The following is a 25162-nucleotide window of genomic DNA, read 5'->3' as shown; positions in this document are numbered from 1 at the left end:
CTAACCTGGAGAACACTACAAGACTCTAGCTCTAAAAATAAATAAATAAGTAAATAAATAAACAAATAAATCATAAATACCTTACCCAAGATCACAGCACTAGCAAGTTCTGAGTCTGAGATCTGAACCCGTGTCTGTCCGACTCCAAAGTCCATGTTAGCTTCTATGTTCTTCTGTTTGTACATCAAAGTTAAAGGCATAAGTCTCCTTCTGTGTTGACAGTAATTCATTTGATTTTACGTTGAGACTTGGATCAAAATACACTTAGAATACTGATGGCATTCTTAGCCTCTAAATTTTTCTACAAAATCAATATGATTACATAAATGACTTACATAATAGGAAAACGTTCAGAGGATAGCATTTTGTATACTAAGAAACATAAAAGATGTATCTGTCATTACAAGTTCTATATAATTACATTATAGAAAGATTAGAAAATAGAGAACCACAAAAGAAAATTCAATCCCTATTATTACCGCTGAATCATGCAACTGCTTTCACTTTTGCTTGTTCATTTCCTGGGCTAGTCTAGTGGCAGATATATTTTAGCAGAGTTGTAATCATGGCATACATTCCATTTTATATCCTGTTTGGGTTGATTGTTCCAGTGACCCCTTTCTTCTCTGCAGTGTCCCATATAGTATGTGAGGCATTTCCCACATTGCAGCCTAGGGAAAGGTGGTTCTCAGTGCCTTTGAGTAAGGAGCCAAGATTATCAGTGCAGTAGTGCCCCTTACGTTCCAACTGGTTTCATGAGCAGCCGGAACTCGTGCCTATAGGGAAGAAGATGATGGGCAAGTAAAGGAGGAGAAAGCTCTTCACCTAACTCCATAAAATATGGGGTAGGGTGGGGTGGGGTGGGGGCAGACATTTTAGGGAACTGCGCAACAGAGCAACACAATTAGGACAGAAGCAACCTTCTTTCCTTGCTTCCCCACGGGTCATTGTGGGAAGATGGTACGTGGGTGTGCCCTCCTTGTGCAGTTGCCAGGCACAGAAATCAGGAGGTCTGTAAAGCAAACCTCTGTTTGGCTAAAGGTACCGAAGGGTGGCAGAATCGGTTGTCCCCAAATATGCCATTTTGGCATAAGGATTATTTTGAGCTAAAGGCACTTGAAAGTAGCAGATGCATATGAGGACACAAAGGCATAAAAATAATATAACGGACTTTGAGGACTCGGGGGAAGGGTGGGAGAAGGGTGAGGGATAAAAGGCTACACATTGGGTGCAGTGTACACTGCTCGGGTGATGGGTGCACCAAAATCTCAGCAATTACTATGAAGAATTATCCATGTAACCAAACACCACCTGTTCCCCCAAAACTGTTGAAATAATAATAATAATAAAAAGAAAATAGAAGATGCAAAAAGGGAATCTTAATCTTTTTTTCTTCCTGAAAACAGGAGATAAAAGTCCCATGTGAAAGATGCCGTCCCTGTACCAGGAGAAGAAAAAGCATTCTTTGACAGGGGTCATAACCAGGATAATCCTCTACAAACAGACCTTGCTAAAATAACCCTTATCCTCCTTTGCCTCCACACATAATTTAATGTAATTACTTTTCTACAATTGCACTCTTTGCTCATCCTACTACATAAGCATTTAGGTTTCGGCACTTCTTCAATTTTCTATAGGGGCTCCTATATGTAAAAATCTGTATGTTTTTCTCTTGTTAATCTGTCATAGGCCAATTTAATCCTAAGGCCTAGCCAAAATCCCTAAGAGAACAGAGGTGAAGTTTTACCTCCCCTATAGTTTCTGGTAGTGAAAATGGGACCCTAGAAGGCTGGGATGCGCCACTCACTTCAGAGCCTGTGGGTGGGATCCCGGAAGAGCTGACAGAACCTGCAAAAGGTAAAAATTCTTACCAAAGTCAGCTCCCCCACATATCTACCTGAAGTGCCCTGTGGAGAGGAGAACGTTAAACATTTTACTTGTCTTTTCCTTTCCAAATTCAGATCGGCAGGAGAAAAACATTTGTAAGAATGAGTTCTTTGAATTGTCACTTTTATAAATTTGGTCTGGGTATGAGCCACAGCCTCCCAGGAATAATAAAAAGTCCTTGTGTGCATTGTCGATGTCGTTTGTGTTGTTTGTCACAAGGAAGAAAATCATAAGATGAGATTCTTCTTTCGTTTTATGTCCCGAGAGCCTGGTTTTAAAATAGTCTCTCTGGTCTTCGCCGCCAGGGGGCGCAAGTGTTGCTAGTTTGCATCAGGGGGCCAGCCTGGAACCCAAGTTCTAAGATAAGCAGCATTTTCATCCGACTGTGCCAGCTCTCAGATAAGTTTGTCTTAATAAAAGGTCCCAGTCCATAAGAGGCATTTGTCATCTGAACTTTCATTGTCTTTTTTTTTTTGAGACACGGTTTCACTCTGTCGCCCACGCTGGAGTGCAGTGGTGTGATCTCAGTCACTATAACCTCCACCTCAACAGGCTCAAGTGATTCTCCTGCCTCAGTCTCCCGAGTATCTGGAATTTCAGACACGCGCCACCACACCTGGCTAATTTTTGTATTTTTTGTAGAGACGGGGTTTCACCATATTAGCCAGGCTGGTCTCGAACTCCTGACCTCAAGTGATCTGCCCACTGCAGCCTTCCAAAATACTGTGATTACAGACGTGAGCCACCGCGCCCGCCAAAAGGGCTGCATGGCTTGCATCCTCCTTGGAGATGCCTCTTGCATCCGTCCTTAAGTGATAAAAGCCTTATTGATTTTAAGCTATAAAAACTTACTGGTTTTGAGTCATAATTAAGATAGGTACAGCTTTGAAGATTTGAACTTTTATATCTAAAAGGATTTTGTTTTTAAAGAAAGCTGTCATCCTAAACAAATGTCTATGGAAAGATGAGATCGAAAGAAAATATTAATAGGCAAAAATGAGAATCAACTTTTACCAAAAGTATTAAATTTTGTGTTTATGTATACCTAATTCATGGCTAAGATTTTAAATGAAAATTTTAAGATCTATTTGTGTCTGTCTCTTTGTTTATGCCTATGTATGTGTGTTGTGTATACGTGATATTTCTCTACCTCCTGATGATATTGCACCGCTACTTGATAGTCTAATTCAGAATGTCTGGGGAAGGACCTTAGCATCTGAATTTTTAAAAAGCATGCCAAAGGATTTGGACAAGCAGCCAAGATTGGGAACTAATTATCTGATTAATGAATGACATCTCTAATTCAATTACCTCTAGTGCACAGCACCTTTTCTTATAGCTAAAAATGATTGCTAAATCCACACTGTAATAATTTTTTCAATGTATAAAGATAGACACCCAAAAGAAATGGAACAAGAAACCAACAAGAGCTCAAGGGAATTGTGACTCCTGTGGGCTGTTGAGGGAGACAGCAGGTCAAAAATTAGCAGGAACTTGATTAGAACGATAGCAACAGTATTGGCAGCTAAATTAATAACAGTGAATCCAGCAGGAATTTCATCTCGGCTGCAGTGACAACTGTTAGGATGATGTAGGCTACTATAAAAATTAAGAGAAAGTCAGTGAGATGCACCGTTTAATTTCCTTTCTGGCTCTTTCACTGTTTCTTTTCATTTTGTTTTTTCCCTTTTCCTTGCCAACAGAAAAATATTTCTTGAGTAACTCAGGCCCACTGTACGAGGTAACAATTCTCTCCTCCCTTTCCATCTTCTTCCTCTCCAGTTCCACTCCTGAGAGAGTAATCCTTAATAACAGTTTGGTGTGTATCCAAAAAAAACTTTTTTGTAGCATTGTTCTCCAGAGTGTTTGAAGCATTTCTTCTGATAAAGTTTCTTTAGTCTTTAGCCAGAACTAGTCTTTGACCCACTTACTCTACTGATAAGCAGGAAATAGCACTTTTTTTTTCCCCCTTGAAGCTAGAAAGGCAGGCCTAAAGTGAGTAGGAACATTCTGAGAAATGGAAACTTAAAAAAGGCGGCAACCTTCTAGTTTCATTCTCAGAAATACCAAAGCAGTCTTTTTCCTGGGCTTGTTTTTCTGCAGAGAGCTCAGATTTGAGAGCCATTTCTAGCCTTTGAGGGTTACCACTGTCCTCAGCCAAACTGCAGGGACTCCTAAGTATATCAGAACTTCTGGAACTTTCTCATCTTTTCAGCATCTCAACCCTGTGGAATCTTTTAATTCGCAAGGTAAGTACAGATTGTCCGGAGAGATCTGAGCCGTGCCTATTCGATGGAATGCAGAGTCTCTCAAAGAGACCTCATAACTCTAAGATGAAAATCCCCTCTGTGGATGTAGACTCTTCCAGACATACCCACTTTAAGCAAGAGAGGACGAAGTAGACACTTTATGTCTACACTTTTAATAAATAAATGAAATAGACAATGAGAGGAGCTGGCCCTTAGACTGGACTCACCTTGTAGCTGAGGCCTAGGATGTAGGACTCCAGCCCAGAGAGTCCCGCATCCTGGCTGGGCTGAGAAAGAGAGATGTAGAGGGTTCTCATAGTTCTGGGGAGCAAATCTTCAGATAAGACAAGGGATGAGCCTTGGAAGGAAGGGATGCTTGTGAAGATTCTTTTTTTTTTGAGACAGGGTCTTGCTCTTTCACCCAGGCTGGCGTGCAGTGGCGCAATCACAACTCACTGCAGCCTCGACCTTCCAGGGCTCAAAGGATCCTCCCGCTTCAGCCTTTGAAAGTGCTGGGACTACAGGCACTGAGCACGAGGGTGCCTGGCTAATTTTTTTTTTGTTTCTGTAGAGAGGAAGTCTTGCTAGATTGACCAGGCTGGTTTCAAACTCCTGACCTCAAGCAATCGTCCTGCCGTGGCCTCCCAATGTGCTGGGATTACAGGCGTGATCCACTGTACCCGGCCATGCCTGTGAAGATTCTTTAGCAGTTAGCTGATTGCTTCATCGCTATGAAAAGGGTTTTCTTATTTTGATTTTTCTTTTTTTTGAGACAGGATCTCACTCTGTCACCCAGGCTGGAGTACGGTGATGCAATCGTGGCTCACTGCAGTCTCGACCTTCCCAGGGTCAAGTGATCCTCCCATCTCAGACTCTCTGGAGGAGCTGAGACTATAGACCATGCACCACCACACCCAGCTAATTTTTTTGTATCTTGTAGAGACTGGATTTCCCTGCTCAGACTGGTCTCAAACTCCTGGGCTCAAGCAATCTGCCCACCTTAGCCTCCCAAAGTGCTGGGATTACAGGCATGAGCCACTGAGCCCAACTGTGTTTTCTTGTTTTTCATAATATATATACTGTTTTGTTTTCAGAGAATCTTAAGTTGTGTTGACTGGGAAACTATGATCTAGTTGGATTGAGATGTAATTCTTGCAAGTGCGTCACTGCATTGGGTTATGTTGTTTACTGACATTAATTAAAGTAGATACTTGTGAAAGCCCTAGGTGTTCTGTCTAGCTATGTTTTTACGTATGACTTTTGCTCGCCTGTGTTTAACAGAAATAGTTTTTCTTGTTATCAAATGTGTTTTATAAAATAAATGCTATCACAAATACCAGGCAGATTATTCCAGAATGGTTATTCTTACCAGAGTAATGAAAACTCTCTTGTCTTCCAAGAGGCCTAATAATTTGGGAGACCAGTTTGCACAATGATTAAGAGTCTAGATTTTGGGTCGGGTGTGGTCGCTTATGCCTGTAATCCCAGCACTTTGGGAGGTCAAGGTGGGAGGATCGCTTGAGCCCAGAAGTTTGAGAACAGCCTGGGTAACATAGCAAGACCCCATCTCTACAAAACAAAAAAACAGAAAAACTAGCCAGGGCTGGGTGCGGTGGCTCACGCCTGTAATCCCAGCACTCTGGGAGGCCGAGGAAGGTGGATCATTTGAGGTCAGGAGTTTAAGACCAGACTGGCCAACATGGTAAAACACTGTCTCTACTAAAAATACAAAAATTACCTGGGAGTAGTTGTGCATGCCGGTCATTCCAGCTACTCAGGAGGCTGAGGTGGAAGGATCACTTGAACCCAGGAGGTGGAGGGTGCAGTGAGCCAAGATCCCGCCACTGCCTTCAAGCCTGGGCAGCAGAGCGAGAATCTGTCTCAAAAAGAAAAACGAGAAAACTAGCCAGGCATGGTGGCATACACCTGTAGTCCCAGCTACTTGGGAGGCTGAGGTGGGAGGACTGCTTGAGTTCAGGAGCTGAAGGCTGCAGTGAGCTATGACTGCACCACTGCACTCCAGTCTGGATGACAGCGAGACCCTGTTGCTAAAAAAAAAAAAAAAAAAAAAAGAGAGAGAGAGAGAGAGAGAGAGAGAGAGACAGAGTCTAGGTTTTAATTAGAAGCACTAGCATTTAGAATCAAATACTCCTGGATTTGAGCCTCACTCATATGACTCTGAATATGTCCCCCATCCTCTGCTTCCTCATTGATAAAATAAAGGTAACAGTATTTGTTGTGAGGAATCAATGAGATTATGTATATAAAGGTTTTGGTACAGTTCCTGGCTCAATAAATGTTAGCTCTTTCAGCTCATGAGGAGCACAAACATCAATCTTCCTACTATGCCCTTTGTTTTTAATCTGAACTTGATTGATTTGATCTTCTTATATCAGAATTCTTGATCCCAGGCCTTGGTAGAGATTTCTGCTTCCGGCTGCTTAAGCTTTGGCATATATCCAGGTTCTCTCTCCACATTTGGATCCTTTCTCCCTTTCAGTGTTTGGCTAAGCTATGGTTTTTAATCCGGGGTGAGAAGCAGTATCTCAGAAACAGCTCCCACCAGTGACTGGGCCCATTCTGGTTCTTATCCATTGGATTGAGATGGAAGAAGAGCAATTAAAATAATAGACACGAATTGCCATCAATCGCCAGGCCGCTCGGCTTACTTCTAAATCTTTCTCAAATCTGCCGGCTTAATTCTAAATCTCTCTAAACTCTGCCTACTTCTCCATTGTCACCACCTTAGTCTACATCACCATCTGTTCTCATTTGGGCTGCTGAAACCATATCCTGAAAGGTCTTTTCCATGACTGCTCTAGCCTGCTTCAGCTAGAAAGAACTTTAAAAAATGTTCGTCTGATGCCGTGTCTTCCTGCTTAACATCCTCCAATGGCTTCCCATTACCTTTTTTTTTTTTTTTTTTTTTTTGAGATGGAGTCTTGCTCTGTTGCCAGGCTGGAGTGCAGTGGGACGATCTCAGCTCACTGCAACCTCCGCTTCCTGGGTTCAAGTGATTCTCCTGCCTCAGCCTCCCAAGTAGCTGGGACTATAGGGGTGTGCCACCATGCCTGGCTAATTTTTTGTAATTTTAGTAGAGACGGGGTTTCACCGTGTTAGCCAGGATGGTCTCCATCTCCTGACCTCATGATCTGCCCACCTCGGCCTCCCAAAATGCTGGGATTACAGGTGTGAGCCACCGTGCCCAGCCCTTTCTTTTGAGACAGAGTCTCCTTCTGTTGCCCAGGCTGGAGTGCAGTGGCATGATTTCGACTCCCTGCAACCTCTACCTCCCAGGTTCAAGCGATTCTCATTCCTCAGCCTCCCAAGTAGCTGGGACTATAAGCGCAGCCTGACTAATTTTTTTATTTTTAGTAGAGATGGGGTTTCACTATGTTGACCAGGCTGGTCTCAAGCTCCTGACCTCAGATGATCTGCCTGCCTCGGCCTCCCAAAGTGCTAGGATTACAGGCATGAGCTACGATGTCTGGCTGGCTTCTCATTACTCTTAGGGTAAAGCCAGGAATCCTTAAAGTGGCTTACCGAACAATGTACAGTCGGACACCTGAGCATCGTTCCAACCTCATCTCCTGCCTCTATCCCTCCAGCTCTGTGCTGTCAGTCTTTTAAACTTGACATACTCCTTCTTACTTCTGTCTAGAAAATTATTCCCACCCTTCTTCACCAAATTAACTCTTCACATCATTTGCATTCTTCAGATCCTAATTCAAATGTTACTTTTTCTGGAAATCCTTCTCTGGACCCATTTCCCCTCCAACTGCCAGGTGAGGGCAGTGTTTCCACTCTAAGCTCCCCTGACATTCTAAACTTTTGTCCGTAAGAGTCACTTGTTTACTGTCTACCTCCTCAAGAAGAGGGACCACGTTTGTTTTGTTCACCAATGTCTCTTCTAGATTTAGCACAGTGGTAGGCAAATAATAGATATCCAATAAATATTTGTTGAGTAAATGATTTATGACTATTATTTATATTTAAGTATGAATTGGGAGCAATTTCATTTTAACAATTGAGACGTGCCCAGTTCATTAATATGCATCTTTTAAAAATAGTTTCTACATGCAACATTGTATTAAGCATCTTCTTGATGAAACGTAATATAGCCTTTGAAACCTATAACTAGAAGCGTAATAACTTGGAAGGGTTGTAGCGGTGTTATGTGATAAAAGCAGAATATAAAATTCTGTTTATTTGATGCTTACAAATTGTAAAAGAATGTAATATTACTAAGACGATAAGAGATAAGGGAGATAAGGGTGAAAAGGTTATTGATCGTCATAATATTGTTTATACAATATATAAAACTGAATGTTGTAGCCTGCCATTTTTTGTGTGTCAAACAATATATATTTAATAATGTGATAATTATATAATTTTGAAGTTTTTTTGTTTTTGTCTTGGGTTGTTTTTGTTTTTGAGATAGGGTCTCACTCTGTCACCCAGGCTTGAGTGAAGTGGCATGATTTTGGCTCACTGCAACCTCCGCCTCCTGGATTCTAGCGATTCTCATGCCTCAGCCTCCCAAGTAGCTGGGATTATAGGCACCTGCCATCATGTCTGGCTAATTTTTGTATTTTCAGTAGGGGTGAGGATTTCACTGTGTTAGCCAGGCTGGTCTTGAACTCCTGGCCTCAAGTGATATGCCTGCCTTGGCCTCCCAAAGTGTGAGGATTGTAGGTAAGAGTCATGGTGCCTGGCCTGATTTTGAAGTTTTAAAAAAAGTTTTCCCATAATCTCAATGGAGCCAGGTACTTTATAAAATTTTTCTTGATAACGTCCCTGATGCTTTTTATTCTGTTATTGATTTATCTGCATTATCAATTTTTTATCAAACAGGTTTTGCTTGTGTGCCTTTTTTTTTTTTTAAATGGAGTCTCACCCCCTTTTGTGCAGGCTGGAGTGCAGTGGTGCCATCTTGGCTCACCGCAACCTCCACCTCCTGGGTTCAAGCGATTCTCCTTCCTCAACCTCCCAAATAGCTGGGATTACAGGCATGCGCCACCCCGCCCAGATAATTTTTGTATTTTTAGTAGAGTCGGGGTTTCACTATGTTGATCCACCTGCCGCAGCCTCCCAAAGTGTTAAGATTACAGGCGTGAGCCATCGTGCCTGGCCTGTGCCTATTTTTAAAAACCATTCTTTTATGTTTTCAAATTTCTTTCTTTTTTTTTTTTTTTTTTTTTGAGACGGAGTCTCGCTCTGTCGCCCAGGCTGGAGTGCAGTGGCCGGATCTCAGCTCACTGCAAGCTCCGCCTCCCGGGTTGACGCCATTCTCCTGCCTCAGCCTCCCGAGTAGCTGGGACCACAGGCGCCCGCCACCTCGCCCGGCTAGTTTTTTGTATTTTTTAGTGGAGACGGGGTTTCACCGTGTTAGCCCATGTTGGGATGGTCTCGATCTCCTGACCTCGTGATCCACCCGTCTCGGCCTCCCAAAGTGCTGGGATTACATCAAATTTCTTAATACATATTTTGATGGAAACAAATCTTTCTCAGGTATTACTTTAGAGGAATAAATCTACTAGAGTTTTCTGTGTATTGATTTTTTTCTTTAGGTCTTAAAGGGAGAAGAAAAGATGAGCAATTATTGAGGTTTCTATTTCATACAAAATAATTCAGACTTTTCTATTTCTATTTCTATTATTTTCTATTTCATACAAAATAATTTTAGATATAGAAGAGAGTTGCCAGACCGGGCCCAGTGGCTCACACCTATAATCCTAGCACTTTGGGAGGCCGAGATGAGTAGATCACCTGAGGTCAGGATTTCACGACGATCCTGGCCAACATGATGAAACCTCGTCTCTACTAAAAATAAATAAATAAATAAATAAATAAATATTAGCCAGGCATGGTGGTGGGCACCTGTAATTCCAGCTACTTGGGAGGCTAAGGCAGGAGACTCACTGGAACCTGGGAGATGGAGGTTGCAGTGAACCGAGATCGTTCCACTGCACTCCAGCCTGGGCAACAAGAGCGAAACTCCATCTCAAAAATAAATAAATAAATAAATAAAATAAAAGAAGAGAGCTGCCAATATGAAAATTTTATCCAAGGAAACCAATGGCATGCTATACTTGAAAGAATATGTCCATAGGAATAAACATTAAAACTTTAAAGCTTATATGTCACAAATGGCACTTTGCATAAATAATCTGACAAGGTTGTTTTAATGGTCATAAAATATAGAAGAAGACAGTTGTAAGTTTTATTACAAGGAGCATATCAGACATATGAGTAAGATTGTGAAAGATTTCACCTTCTACATAATTTCCTGCTTAGAAGTCTATTTCCTTTTCACACCTGCATCAACCACCATTTTATTTGTTCATTTTTTAAAAAAAATAAAGATGCTAGTGAAAAAAATAAAGACATTAGTGAGTTGTCTAAAAAGATGGAAAACCAGACAAAAAAGCAAAACAAGGAAAAACAAAACTTTTAATCTTATTAATTAATCAAATAAATTGCTTTCTGATTTTTCAATTTCCTCCTGCCCTTACACTTATTATTCCCTTTATTTTGTATTCCTCTGTTATCTAGTTCTTTTTCTAAGTTCTGTAAATGTTGATACAATTCACTCTACTTTTATCTTTCTCTTTAACCAATATAGGCATTTGGGGCTATGGATTTTTCTCCACATATGTTTAAGCCATGTCATGGCAATTTGATGTGACCTAAACCATTTGTCCCCAGCAGGCAGATTCTTTGTATCTCTCACAGCACTGTGTTTAGTGTGAGCTTTCATTGAATGTTTCCTGCACGACTGAATCAAATAATGAAATGTTTTCATGGCATGCACAAATGCATAGTCAAGCAAAAGAGAAAGTGACTGTGCAGGTTGTGGCACAATTCCGTGAGTCTTAAGAGCCCCCTTCTCACTACAGCACGGCTAAGTTTTATTGATTTGCACAACCACTCTCAAATACAAGTTCTTTGAAATAAAAAAGACTAAGAATCATTGATCTTCCTTTTACTTCATTTGTCAGATTTACCACCTCCCTTGACCATCTTCATTTCCCCCACTATCCACCTAAGAATGTATAGTCCAAAAGTTTAACTTCTCTCTTCTTTCTATTTTCTTTCTTTCTTTTCTTTTTTCTTTTCTTTTCTTTTCTTTTCTTTTCTTTTCTTTTCTTTTCTTTTCTTTTCTTTTCTTTTCTTTTCTTTTCTTTTCTTTTCTTTCTTTCTTTCTTTCTTTCTTTCTTTCTTTCTTTCTTTCTTTCTTTCTTTCTTTCCTTTCTTTCTTTCTTTCTCTCTCTCTCTCTCTCCTTCTTTCTTCTCTCTCTCTCTCTCCTCCCTACCCCTCCCCTCCCTCCCTCCTTCCTTCCCTCCCTTCCTTCCTTCTTTCTTTTTTTTGAAAAAGAGCGGGAGTCTTGCTCTGTCACCACGCTGGAGTGCAGTGGCGCAATCTTGGCTCACTGCAACCTCCACCTCCCGGGTTCAAGTGATTCTCCTGAGTCAGCCTCCCGAGTAGCTGGGACTACAGGAGCTTGCCACCATGCCCGGCTAATTTTTCGTATTTTTAGTAGAGACGGTGTTTCACCATGTTGGCCAGGATAGTCTTGATCTCTTGACCTCGTGATCCACCTGCCTTGGCCTCCCAAAGAGTTTAACTACTTTCTTACCAATATTCTAAATGCCTATGTCCCACTCCCCTTTGAATTTTTTTGGAGGTAAAGGTTTTTAAAAATTTTAAATAACATTAATATTTATTGCTTTATTTGAATATTGTATTGAAAGCCCAAGCATTCAGTTCATACACAGAAATTATACAATGATATACCACTTCACAAAGGCAGTGAACACATTACATTCTACAAAATCTACTTTACAGAAATTTTAAAACTCTAAATATCAAAAGGTACAGCTGAAGAAACAGGTATAAATTTGGCAGCCAGTAATTTTGACAGGGAAGTTGCAGCTTCCATGACTTTAAATATGTAAATTTGAAAATATTTAATTTAGAGTAATCATTGTGCTTTGTGTTGATCTGAAAAATATAACACTGGCTGTCAAAGAAGCATGGTCAAAAATATTTAATTCACCTCAAAATGTCATACAAATTATGGTGGTTTCTATGCACCCCTAAAGCTTCAGTCATTTAGTTCAGGTACATACTAAAGTAATATGTTAATTCTTCCAGTACAGTGGTGTTTCATACCATTGACATTTGCATACACTAGAATAATTTAGAAAGACATGTGTAATATTCACGATGTTCAGAAAGCAAGCAAAAGATCAAGGAACCTGCTTGGTTCTTCTGACAGGGTCTCATATCAGCTTCATAAACATTCATTCTACAAAATAGTAAGCTGGGCCGGGCGCGGTGGCTCAAGCCTGTAATCCCAGCACTTTGGGAGGCCGAGACGGGCGGATCACAATGTCAGGAGATCGAGACCATCCTGGCTAACCCGGTGAAACCCTGTCTCTACTAAAAAATACAAAAAACTAGCCGGGCGAGGTGGCGGGCGCCTGTAGTCCCAGCTACTCGGGAGGCTGAGGCAGGAGAATGGTGAGAACCCGCGAGGCGGAGCTTGCAGTGAGCTGAGATCCGGCCACTACACTCCAGCCTGGACGACAGAGCGAGACTCCGTCTCAAAAAAAAAACAAAAACAAAAAACAAAAAACAAACAAACAAACAAAAACAAAATAGCTAACATTTGAACACAATTTCCAAGGTAAAGCATATTTTCTCATAAATAATGAAGTCTTTTTCTCAGGCACCTCAGAAGTATACAAAAGAATTTGAGTTTGAACAGCTTTCTTGGAATGTGTTTAACACATTCCATTCAACAGACTCAAGATTTCCAGGGTTTCACAAGGGCCAGATTTTTTTTTTTTTTTTGAGACAGAGTCTTGCTCTGTCGCCCAGGCTGAAGTGCAGTGGCACCATCTTGGCTCACTGCAAGCTCCACCTCCTGAGTTCACGCCGTTCTCCTGCCTCAGCCTCCCGAGTAGCTGGGACTACAGGTGTCTGCCACCACGTCCAGCTAATTTTTTTTATTTTTCATAGAGATGGGGTTTCACTGTGTTAGCCAGGATGGTCTCGATCTCCTGACCTCATGATCAGCCCGCCTTGGCCTCCCAAAGTGCTGGGATTACAGCATAAGGACCAGATTTTATTTCAGTTACTCAGAAGAGAAAGAAAATGTCTTCTGAAAGAGGTGAACTCAATCATTACCAATAGAAAAAGTAGTATCCACTGTTTTCATCTCTTATAGAAACAGAAAAATATAACATTCCCCCCTTAGATCAATTATATATATACATATAATGTACGTACATATGACTTAAAGTTCCATTGTATGTAGCCAAACACTAAAATCTGGAAACCAGCATGAAACCCTATAATTCACATGTTAAAATGTTGAAACTATGACCAAAATATGAAAACTGCTAGAGCTATCAGAAAGAGACAAAAAGCTTCTTGCATATGTATAAACTAAATGTGATAATCTCAAAAAAGTTTTCAAAATTATAATTACCTTCCAGTTTCAAAACTTTAATCCTAAATTAAAAAAAAAATCTATACACAAACAACTGATTTGCCCAGACCAAGAAAAGAAAGAAAGAAAGAAAGAAAGAAAGAAAGAAAGAAAGAAAGAAAGAAAAGAAAAAGAAAGAAAGAAAGAAAGAAAAAGAAAGAAAGAAAAGTCAGTGGTAAGGTAAGCAGGACCCAGAGGAGCTGATGTTCACAGTTCTTACATGTACAACTCTTTCAGGAATTATCCATAAAGTACTTCATTTTACAACCTGCTTCTTTTGTAAAACTAAAGGTCCACTTTATTCCATAAAAGTTTTATATAGTGTTAAAACCAGAACTGTATGTAAAATACTGCATCTAAATGTTTCTAAATAGTTAGTCTTGTTCCATTGGTTCATCAGTAACTTCTGTGGCTTCGTCATCATTTTCCATGGATGATTCTGAAAGAATCTCCCCAGTTTTACTGGAATTGGATCCTACTAATTCTTCTGTTTCACGGCAGTCAGAAGAACCACTACTTTCAAGGCCTTCATTTCCACTACCTTCCGAATGTAGTAAATCTTTCTCAGCTTGAGACACATCAGATTCCTCCATTTGATCATTTTCCTCAGAAGTCTCTTCGTTCACAGTTAAGGCATCATCAGATTCTTTTTCTTGATTTTTTTCTTTCTGGGATCATTTGTCTTGATGACATAAAAGACTCTTCTTCCTCTTCATCCTCTTCTTCATCCTCTTCTGTACAGTGCTGCTGGGTACAAGGGCTTTCTTTGTCTTTATCCTGAGATGATGATGCTTCTGTTTTTTCTACCATAACTGAAGAAATTTCGCTGGAAGTCGTTTGACTGGCTGTTTCTCCGACTTCACCTTCTTTGTCAAACTTGAGTCTTTTTACCTCATGCCCCTCAGCTTCCACAGCATATTCATCTGGATGTTTATTTTTCAAAGGGCTCACTGAGGAAACTTCTGATTCAGATGTCAAAGAGTCACTGTGATTTTTCTCCTCATTTTACTGCAAACTTGCCTCTTTGCTGTCTGTGCTCTCAGGCAAGCCATTTCTTGTCACGGGGGCTGACAAAGAAATCTTTGATCGATTAAGTGGCCTGGGTGTCCCAGGCCCATTTATATTAGACCTCTCAGTATAGCTTGGTGAATTTCCAGGAAACATAACACCATTCATTCGATTTAAACTATTGGAATTGTTTTTCTCTGAAGAAGGATAAACACAGCTAATAACCATCACATTCTTTTCTACTCCTCTAAGAAATTTGTCTGTTCCTGTATAGTTTCTCCTTGGATCTGTTAACAATTCACACAGTCGCTGAACAGTAAAAGGGATACCATTAAATCCAGCGACAATTTTCAGTATTCTTTCCTTCATTTTGTCAAAGGCAATATATTGGACATTAGGGTTGGGAGGACCTCTTGGCTCAGGAGCTGAAGTTCTGAAATCATCCATCACTTTCTCCAGTTTGGAAATAAAATAGCCTTTAAATTGGGACCCCTAAATCATTGTTTTTCCAGTCTTGGCTACGTGACAAACTGATCCAGGACAGGACAAACTTCCTTTCCCCGCCTCTTCTCAAAATCTCTCAGCGCCTCCTGGAGCCTCTCGACGTCCATGGCTTCCGGCGTCCCTCACAATCTCCGCCTCCCTCCGCGGGTCTCTCGGGACCGGAACGCCTCCCCCGACCCCCGACGCCCTCCCCCTCCCTCGCACACACTAGGCACGCAGGTGACGGGGGAGGGGGCGGGGGAACGAAGGGAGCCGGGGAAGCGTGCGAGAGAGGGAGACCCACAGAGCGCAGAGCGAGCACCTCCCCAAGCCGCCACCACCAACCCTCCCTTTTATTTTTTTAATGTTATGAATTATTTCAAACTTACAAAGAATTAAAGAGAACAATGTAATAAACACCAATGTGTCTGCCACCCAAATTTAATAGATGAGGTCAGTTTGATAACTTATGGAAACTTTAAAAATATGCACAAAAGTAGAGAGAATGGGATAGTGAATTCCCACTTATCCCACTTATACTTATTAGTGAATTACCCACTTTCAATAATCATTGATATTTTGCCAATAAGTGATATCACTTATTGGCAAATTTTAACCCTTTCTCCCTATTTCTATCTAGCCAGTCACAGCACCATTTCTAAATATCTCCCAGATGTGCTCAATTCTTTTCATCCCCACTGCTACCACTCAGGCCCCGGCCACCATCATACTCACAGGATTACTGCAGAACCTCCCTACTGGTTTCCTCCTCTTTAATTGGTTCTCCACCCTGGATTAATAATGTGCCTCTACCCCTTAAAAAATTAGAATACGGTAAAATTAACTTTTTTGATGTACAGTTCTATGAGTTTTAACACTTTTTTTCTTTTTCTTTTCTTTTTTTTTTTTTTTGAGACAGAGTCTCACTCTGTCACCCAGGATGGAGTGCAGTGGCACGATCTCGGCTCACTGCAACCTCCACCTCCCAGGATCAAGTGATTCTCCTGCCTCAGCCTCCTGGGTAGCTGGGACTACAGGCACGCGCCACCACGCTTGGCTAATTTTCGTATTTTCAGTAGAGATGGTGTTTCACCATGTTGATCAGGCTGATCTCCAACTCCTGACCTTGTGAGAGGTCCGCCTGCCTCGGCCTCCCAAAGTGCTGTGATTACAGGCGTGAGCCGCTGCACCTGGCCCTAACACATTTTTTAGAGCTGTTAAGTCTTGCGATGTTGTCAGGATGCAGAACAGTTCTATAACCATAAATAACTTATTTGTGCTACTCCTTTGTAATCGTATCCTCCCCCTTCTCATAACCCTTGGCAACCGCAGGTCTGTTTTTCGTCCATCACGTGTTTTTAAAAAACTTCTGTGTGTTCATGCCACTCCCATCCTTAAAACTCTTCTTTGGTTTTCCACTTTTGTAAGTAGTGGCCCTTTTCTAATTCCCTAGCCTCCTCTTTCACCATCTGTCACGTCACCACCTGCCCCCTATTGCTCTTTTTTTTTCTTGAGACAGTGTCTCACTCTGTCACCCAGTCTGGAGTGCGGTGGCACAGTCTCAGCTTACTGCAACCTCTACCTTTCGGGTTCAAGCGATTCTCCTGCCCCAGCCTCCCGAGTAGCTGGGATTACAGAAGCCCACTACCACACCTGGCTAATTTTTTATATTTTTAGTAGAAACAGGGTTTTGCCATGTTGGCCAGGCTGGTCTCTAACTCCTGACCTCAGGTGATCTGCCTGCCTCAGCCTCCCAAAGTGCTGGGATTACAGATGTGAGCCACCGTGCCTGGCCCCCCATCACTCTTAAGTTCTGGCCGGACTGAGCATTTCCCTCCCTCCCTCCCTTCTCTCTCTCTCTCCTTTCCTTTTCTTTCTTTCTTTTCTCTCTTTCTTTCCTTCCTTCCTTTCTTTCCTTCCTTCCTCTTTCTTTCTTTCTTTCTTTCTTTCTTTCTTTCTTTCTTTCTTTCTTTCTTTCTTTCTTTCTTTCTTTCTTTCTTCCTTCCTTCCTTCCTTCCTTCCTTCCTTCCTTCCTTCCTTCCTTCCTTCCTTCCTTCCTTCCTTCTTTTCTTCCTTCCTTCCTTCTTTCTTTCTTTCCTCATTCTTCTCTGTCTGTCTGTCGTTCTTTTCTGTTAAGACAGGGTCTTTCTCTGTCACCTAGACTGGAATGCAGTGGTGCAATCACAGGCTCACATGATCCTCCCGCCTCAGCCTCCTGAGTAGCTGGGACTACAGATGTTCACCACCACTCCTGACTAATTTTTTAATTTTTACTTTTTAGAGATGGAGTCTTATTATGTTGTCCAGGCTAGTCTCAAACTCCTTGGCTCAAATGATCCTCCTGCCTTGGCCTCCCAAAGTGCTAGGATTGAAGGCGAGAGCCATTGCACTGGCCTGAGTATTTCTTTATTGCTTTAATACACTATTTTCTTTGCTGATTTCAGGCCTTCTCACATACTATTCACTCTGATTTCATTGCTTTAATTCCTTCTCCTAATCATCGATTCCTTTACTGGGCTAATTTAGATCTTAGCTTAGATGCCTTTTTCTCCTGGAAGGTTTCCGTATTCATATTAGGTTGATGGTTGCTACTAAGTGCTTCCCCTTTCAGAGTACTTATTGTGCATTACTACAGTTGTTTTATTCAACCGTATTTCCTCCAGACTATAAGCTCTGAGAGGTGGGGGGTATGTCCACCCTTGATTTGCTGCTGAATCTCCAGCCCCCAGCACTTAGCAGGAACTCAGTAAATATTTTTGCATAAATTAATAAATGCATTTTGTGTTTACCTACAGTCTACTTCTTTTTTTTTTTGAGAGAAAGTTTCCGTCTGTTGCCCAGGCTGGAGTGTACTGGCATGATGTTGGCTCACTGCAACCTCCACCTCCCAGGTTCAAGCAATTCTCCTGCCTCAGCCTCCCAAGTAGCTGGGATTACAGGCGCCCACCACCACGCCCAGCTAATTCACCACGCCTGGCTAATTTTTGTATTTTTAGTAGAGACGAGGTTTCACCCTGTTGGCCAGGCTGGTCTCGAACTCCTGACCTCAAGTGATCTGCCTGCCTTGGCCTCCCAAAGTGCTAGTATTACAGGTGTGAGCCACTGTGCCCAGCCAAAATCTACCAGGCTGCAGTGCAGTGGCGCGATCTCAGCTCACTGTAATCTTCTCCTCCTTGGTTCAAGCAATTCTCCTCCTCAGCCTCCTGAGTAGCTAGGACTACAGGCGCCCACCACCACGCCCAGCTAATTTTTGTATTTTTCTTGGAGACAGGGTTTTACCATGTTGGCCAGGCTGGTCTTGAACTCCTGACCTCAAGTGATCTGCCTGCCTTGGCCTCACAAAGTGCTGGAATTATAGGTGTGAGCCACAACGCCTAGCTGAGATTCGTGTTTTAATCGTTTTATTTGCGGAATGAACATAAATCATCTTTGATGGTAGAATTATCTTACCCAGGCTTATTCATCCATGTAGGAGAAATGACTGTTGGAGAAGTAAATAGTAAAAAATTGCAGAAAACTCAGAAAGACCAAGAAAGGGTGTGAGTTAAATGGGTCGCATGAAGTTTCTTAAACTCAGGGGAAGGAGTGATTCAGATGGCCAAGAAAGATGAGTGTCTCATGGAGATGGGACTGGATTTAGTACAGTCTCTGAGAGAGCTTATTCAGTCTTCAGATTTGCAAGCCTTTGTCGAGCCCAAGCAACAAGGAAGGTCTTATAACATTTTTGTTAAACGTTGGAGTAGTGATCCTTTCCCGGAAGACAGTTCCTTCAAGCCCCACAGTTGCAGCCTGAGATCTTCACTATACTGTAGATCTGGGACCTCTGTGCTTTTCATGGATTCAAGAAAGGCGTTCTATTCCCTAAAAACCAAGAAAAGGAATGCAAAAATCTTGGGGAAAGAATCTTCTGGTAAAAGTCTCGAGGTTATACATCAAGACCTCAATAACTTGGATCCTGCTGACTCAGTTTTCTAAAAAGACCATCTGGTATATGGTGAAATCTTGCCGTTTCCTGTATTTCAATTTGTAGAGTTTAAACAGTTTTCTGCCAAAACTGCCCAAGAACATGTAAAAAACACAATTCCAGAGTATGTGTCTGCATTTGCAAACACTGGGGGAGGCTATCTTTTTATTGGAGTGCAAGACAATTTGGCAGTATCTATTGGAATTAAAAAATACATTTACCCTTTAGGACTTACATATAATTTTATATAATACACACACACACACACACACACACACACGCACACACATATGCCTGCATACATACCAAATATACAAGGTTATTCATAACAGCAAAAGATTGGGGGAAAAATCCTAAGTGTCCATCAATAGGGACTAGTTGAATATAATACGTCCATAAAATAGCATGTTAGATGTTAAAAAAAAAAAAAAAAAGAATAAGGAAGTGCTTTGTGTATTGATATGGAAAGGTGTCCAACGTATATTGCTAAGTTATTCTCATGTCATGTAATTGTTCTTTGTTTGCCTGTGGCAAGCAGAAGATTTGTGTAATGGAGGGAGCCTCATACTGATCTGTAAGTGATGCAAGAATTCTGCTTCAGGACAGGTAGCTCTAAGGGTCTCTCAGTCCAAGACGGCTGAAAATTCACTGTCGAAAAAGTAGGTACTTACTGTATAAGAAAGGAGAAAATATTTGTTTGTATTTGAGTAAAGAAATTTTGGAAGCATAGGCAAGAAACTTTAAAAAAGCGTCTGTAGTAAGTGAGAAGGGTGAGACTGGGAAGGCAGGAAATGGGAAGATGGGAGTAGGAGTGCTTTGGTATTTGGCATGGATTATGTTCTAAAATTATTATTATTATTATATGAGACAGAATTTCGCTTTTGTCTCCCAGGCTGGAATGCAATGGCGCAATCTTGCACCAAAATTACAGGCCAAAGTACCTGTAATTCCTGCACTTTGGGAGGCCAAGGCGGGCAGATCACTTGAGGTCAGGAGTTTGAGATCAGCCTGGCCAACATGGTGAAACCCTGTCTCTATTAAAAATACAAAAATTAGCCAGGCATGGTGGCATATGCCTGTAATCCCAGCTATCCAGGTAGCTGAGACACAAGAATTGCTTGAACCCAGGAGGCAGAAGTTACACTGAGCCAAGATTGCATTACTGTGCTCCAGCCTGGGTGACAGAGTTCAAAAGAAAAGAATAGAGATGTTCTTAGTGCATTAATTGTTAGAATTGATTGGCAATAATTTGGCTTCAGATTCAACGTTGTCAGTGCTTCCCTTAGAAGAAGGATAATGACTGTCTCAAACAAATTTTGTCTATAACTGGGGTTATTGGTACTGAAGAAAGTCGGGGCCTGGGGTGGTAGGTCTGAATCAAGTAGCCCCAAAGACCTTCCTCTTTTTTTTTTTTTTTGAGACAGAGTCTTACTCTAATCTTGTCTTCTTGCTTCATTTCATTAAGTTGATCTTTAATCTCTGATATCCTTTCTTTTGCTGGATCGATTCGGCTATTGATACTTGTGTATGCTTCACGAAGTTCTCGTGCTGTGTTTTTCAGCTCCGTCAGGTCATTTATGTTCTTCTCTAAACTGGCTATTCTAGTTAGCAATTCGTCTTACCTTTTTTCAAGTTCTTAGCTTCCTTGTGTTGGGTTAGAACATGCTCCTTTAGCTCGGAGGAGTTTGTTATTACCCACCTTCTGAAGCCTACGTCTGTCAATTCATCAAACTCATTCTCTGCCCAGTTTTCTTCTCTTGCTGGCGAGGAGTTGTGATCCTCTGGAGGAGAAGAGGCATTTTGGTTTTTGGAATTTTCAGGCTTTTTGCGCTGGTTTCTCCCCATCTTCATGGATTTATCTATCTTTTGTCTTTGATGTTGGTGACTTTTGGATGGGGTCACTGAGTGGATGTGTTGTTCCTTTCTGCTTGTTAGTTTTCCTTCTAACAGTCAGGCCTCTCTGCTGCAGGTCTGCTGGATTTTGCTGGAGGTCTACTCCAGACCCTGTTTGCCTGGGTGTCACCAGTGGGGGCTGCCTGTTCATTCCTTTGGAAACTTCATCCCAGAGGGGCACATGCCAGATGCCAGCCAGAGTTTTCCTGTATGAGGTTTTTGTTGGCCCCTACTGGGAGGTGTCTCCCAGTCAGGATACACAGCGGCCAGGGAGGCCATCCTCCCTGGAGGCCATCTGACCCTTAGCAAGCTCGAACGCTGTGCTAGTAGATCCGCTGCTCTCTTCAGAGCTGTCAGGCAGGTACACTTAAGTCTTCTGACACTGCACCCACAGCCCCCTCTTCCCCCAGGTGCTCTGTCCCAGGGAGATGGGGGTTTTATTTATCTCCCCCAACTTCTTAACATCTCTAAAATCTGGATGGGTCTCATAATAGATACCATCTCCTACTCACTGTCATCCAGGTTGTAGGCATAATCAAGTTGTGTGAATGCCTGGTATGAACGAGAAAGCACCAGCAACAATGAACAATAAACAATTACCAATAAAATTTGGGTAATTTCATTTGAGATTACCACTTACAAATCTTGATTCTGGTTTGTATTCTGACACTGCCACAACAGGATAAAAACATTCTTGTTTTTCTCCCTTTGGACCTCATGATCATTGAAATAATTTTTTTTTTTTTTCAAGGCAAGGTCTTGCTCTATCTCCTAGGCTGGAGTGCAGTGGCATAATCTCAGCTCACTGCAACCTCTGCCTCCTGGGCTCAAGCAATCCTCCCACCTCAGCCTCCTGAGGAGCTGGGACTATAGGCATGCACCATTACGTCTAGCTCATTTTTGTATTTTTTTCTAGAGACAGGGTTTCACCATGATGCCCAGGCTGGTCTTGAACTCCTGGGCTCAAGTGATCACCCATCTTGGCCTCTCAAAGTGCTAGGATTACAAGAGTGAGTCACCGTACCAAGCCTAAAATAAGTTTATAACTCTGTAGCACGAGTATATTCTCATGTCACGTAATTGTTCCTTGTTTGCCCATAACAAAGAGAAGACCTTTTGTAATGGGGGGAGCCTCAGATTGATCTGTATATGATGCAAGAATGTTTCAGGAAAGATGGCTTCAAGGGTCTCCCAGTCGAGGACTGCAGTCAATTAACTGCCAATAAAAGCTTTTTACATGACTCCCTCTTCTCTGCAAATATCGTGCTAATGAGTACCTTCTTCCTGGGAAGGCTCCTGCTACCCCCATCAGTGGGGACCGTTCAGGGACATTTGGAGATTCATACACTTTGAGAGTAGGATGGGGAACAGGACTCATCTTTTTCAAGCAGCTGCAATGAGCCAGACACTTTATGTTACTTCATTTATTCCTCTCCATAGGAAATGTGCTATTCTTAGTTTTGTTTTACAAATGAGAGAGCAAAGTCTCAGAGAGGTTAGGGAATTTCCCAAGGTCAAAGGTATAATAAACACATGGGTTTAGATGAGGCTTACCAGATATTTCAAAACTTCTTTTCCTTTATAATTGTAACATAATGTTTATAGAAGAATATTTGAAATATCTGTAATTAATAATCAAATATATTAATCAATTAATTATAACTAATTGTCATAATCTGTATGATTCTTCTGCTTCCCCTAATTTATCATTCTTTTCACATCTAGTGCCACCAGGACATTTGCGATGTACTCTGGAATCCCTCTGGAAGGAGCTGTCCTCACGGCATGAAGGATTAGAGGAGTTAATAAATAAGCAAACACAACCTTTCTCCTGGGGAATTATGATCCTCTCTAGAAGCTGGGCTGTGGACCTGAATTTGCAGGAGAAGCCAGGAGTCATCTGTGATGCTCTGCTGATAGCTCAGAACAGCCCTGGCAGGGCCAGGACTACTGCACTTGCACTGCTCTTACTTGGAAGCAGAACCTGGTGAACCTGGGGGGGCTACACCAGGAAGGTGTGTGTCAGGGCCAAGGTCCTCTGCCTGAGTCCTGAGAGCAGCGCAGAGGCCTTGGAGGCTGCAGTGTCTCCGATGGATTACCCAGCGTCCTATAGACTTGCAGGCACCCGGCACATGGAAGCCCTGCTGCAGTCCCTCGTGATTGTCTTGCTCGGCTTCAGATCTCTCTTGAGTGACCAGCTCAGCTGTGAGGTTTTAAATCTGCTCACAGCCCAGCAGTATGAGATATTCTCTAGAAGCCTCCGCAAGAACAGAGAATTGTTTGTCCACGGCTTACCTGGCTCAGGGAAGACCATCATGGCCATGAAGATCATGGAGAAGATCAGGAATGTGTTTCACTGTGAAGCACACAGAATTCTCTACGTTTGTGAAAGTCAGTCTCTGAGGAACTTCATCAGGTAAGCAATTGGACTTATGTCTCTAAGCGTTATTTAATCTGGGTTTAATTTTCTCTGCTAAGTAACCTTGTTCCTTGAAAATTAAGTGGTAAAATTATCTGCGACCACAAACTGTGTTTAGGAGAGCAGAATGGGGTAATTTTTTCTACCTTTTTTAGCTAAAGAAAACCGACTCAGGTCATTTTTCATTTTTTTGAGACAGAATCTTGTTCTGTCACCCAGGCTGGAGTACAGTGGTGCCACCATGACTCACTGCAGCCTCAACCTCCTGAGGTCAAGCATTCCTCCCACCTCAGGCTCCTGAGAAGCTAGGACCCAGTTGCATGCCATCATGCCTGGATAATTTAAAAATATTTTTTGTAAAAACACTATGTAGCCCAGGCTGGAGTGATCATAGTTCAGTGTATCCCTGAACTCCTGGGCTGAAGTGATCCTCCTGCCTCAGCCTCCCCAATTGCTGGGATTATAGGCATGAGCCACTGTGCCAGGCTCAATTGGGTTTTGATGGTGCCTTCCTACCTCTGCAATCTGGCTTTAGCTAGCTGGGACTTACTTCATTAGAGATCTGAAAATCCACCCAGCCATGGTAAAATAAAACAAAATGCTTTTAAAATTTAAGTTAACTTTTTATTTTAGAATATTCATAGACTTACAGAAAAGTTGCAAAGATAGTACAGAAAGTTCCTGTGTGCCCCTCACTCAGTTCCCTCTTTAATTACTACATTACTGTGGTTCACTTGTCACAACCATAGTACAGTGCTGTGAACTAAACTCCACAGTTTATCTGGATTTCCCAGTTTTCTCCTATTGTGCTTTGTCTGTTCCAGGATCCCATCCAGGACACCATATGACATTTAGCAGTTATGTCTCCTTAGCTTCCTTGGATCTATGATAATTTTTCAGACTTTATTTTTGAAGATCTGGATAGTTTTGAGAAGCACTGTTCAGGCATTTTGTAGAATGTTCCTTTTGGGTTTGTCTGATGTTTTTCTCATAGTTAGGCTGGAGTTACAGGTTTTCAACTTAAAAATCACACAATTTATAAGTTTAGAAAGGAGATTTTATTTATTATAAAGTGTTACAACCTGCAGGCTGGTCATCCTGACTGGGGGGAAGCTTAGGCAGAAAGGCAGCACTTTGAGAGAAGGGAGGATGGAACAGGGATTTGTGCTGAATGGCTTGGGAAACTATACATATTCATCAGGTTATAGGAAGAGCTATGAATACTCCTGAGAGGGGGTTGTGCATATGCATGGAGAGTAAACATGCTTATCATGTGTATTGTCCCACGTTCACTTTTTAGTAGAGACAACTTTTTTGATTTTTTGAGACGGAGTTTTGCTCTGTCACCCAGGCTGGAGTGCAATGGTATGATCTCAGCTCACTGCAACTGCTGCCTCCTGGGTTCAAGGAAATTCTCCTGCCTCAACCTCCCGAGTAGCTGGGACTACAGGCGTGTGTCACCATACCTGTCTAATTTTTGTGTTTTTAGTAGAGACGGGGTTTCGCCATGTTGGCTAGGCTGGTCTTGAACTCCTGACCTCAGGTGATCCACCCGTCTCGGCCTCCCAAAGTGTTAGGATTACAGGCGTGAGCCTCCGCGCCCAGCCAATAGAGACTTAACTTTTATATGTATTACAATTGGACCCTATATGTTTTGACTTTTATATCTATTACAATTAGACCCTATACATCAAAAGTCTTTTCAGGACAAGAAGGCACTCAAGTGCTCAGACTCGAAACCAGCCAGAACCTGTCCACG

The 25162-nt window shown here is 41.9% G+C and overlaps 1 protein-coding gene and 1 pseudogene across 1 annotated transcript in view; one reads left to right on the top strand and one right to left on the bottom strand.

Annotated features, from left to right (window-relative positions):
* Positions 1-3849: 3849 nt before the first annotated feature.
* Positions 3850-25162, top strand: part of SLFN12L (schlafen family member 12 like) — a 58913-nt gene continuing 37600 nt past the window's right edge. The window contains exons 1-2 of the mRNA XM_025362398.1: positions 3850-4136; positions 22710-23400. Of these exons, the coding sequence (XP_025218183.1) occupies positions 23075-23400 (326 nt within the window). The 5' untranslated portion in view covers positions 3850-4136; positions 22710-23074. The remainder of the gene's footprint in view (positions 4137-22709; positions 23401-25162) is intronic.
* On the bottom strand, positions 14011-15255 carry LOC112609532 (annotated as a pseudogene).

This window comes from Theropithecus gelada, chromosome 16 (genome assembly GCF_003255815.1).
Source record: "Theropithecus gelada isolate Dixy chromosome 16, Tgel_1.0, whole genome shotgun sequence".
NCBI lineage: Eukaryota > Metazoa > Chordata > Mammalia > Primates > Cercopithecidae > Theropithecus > Theropithecus gelada.
The sequence above is the reverse complement of the archived record's forward strand: the minus strand, read 5'-3'. Positions and strand labels throughout refer to the sequence as shown.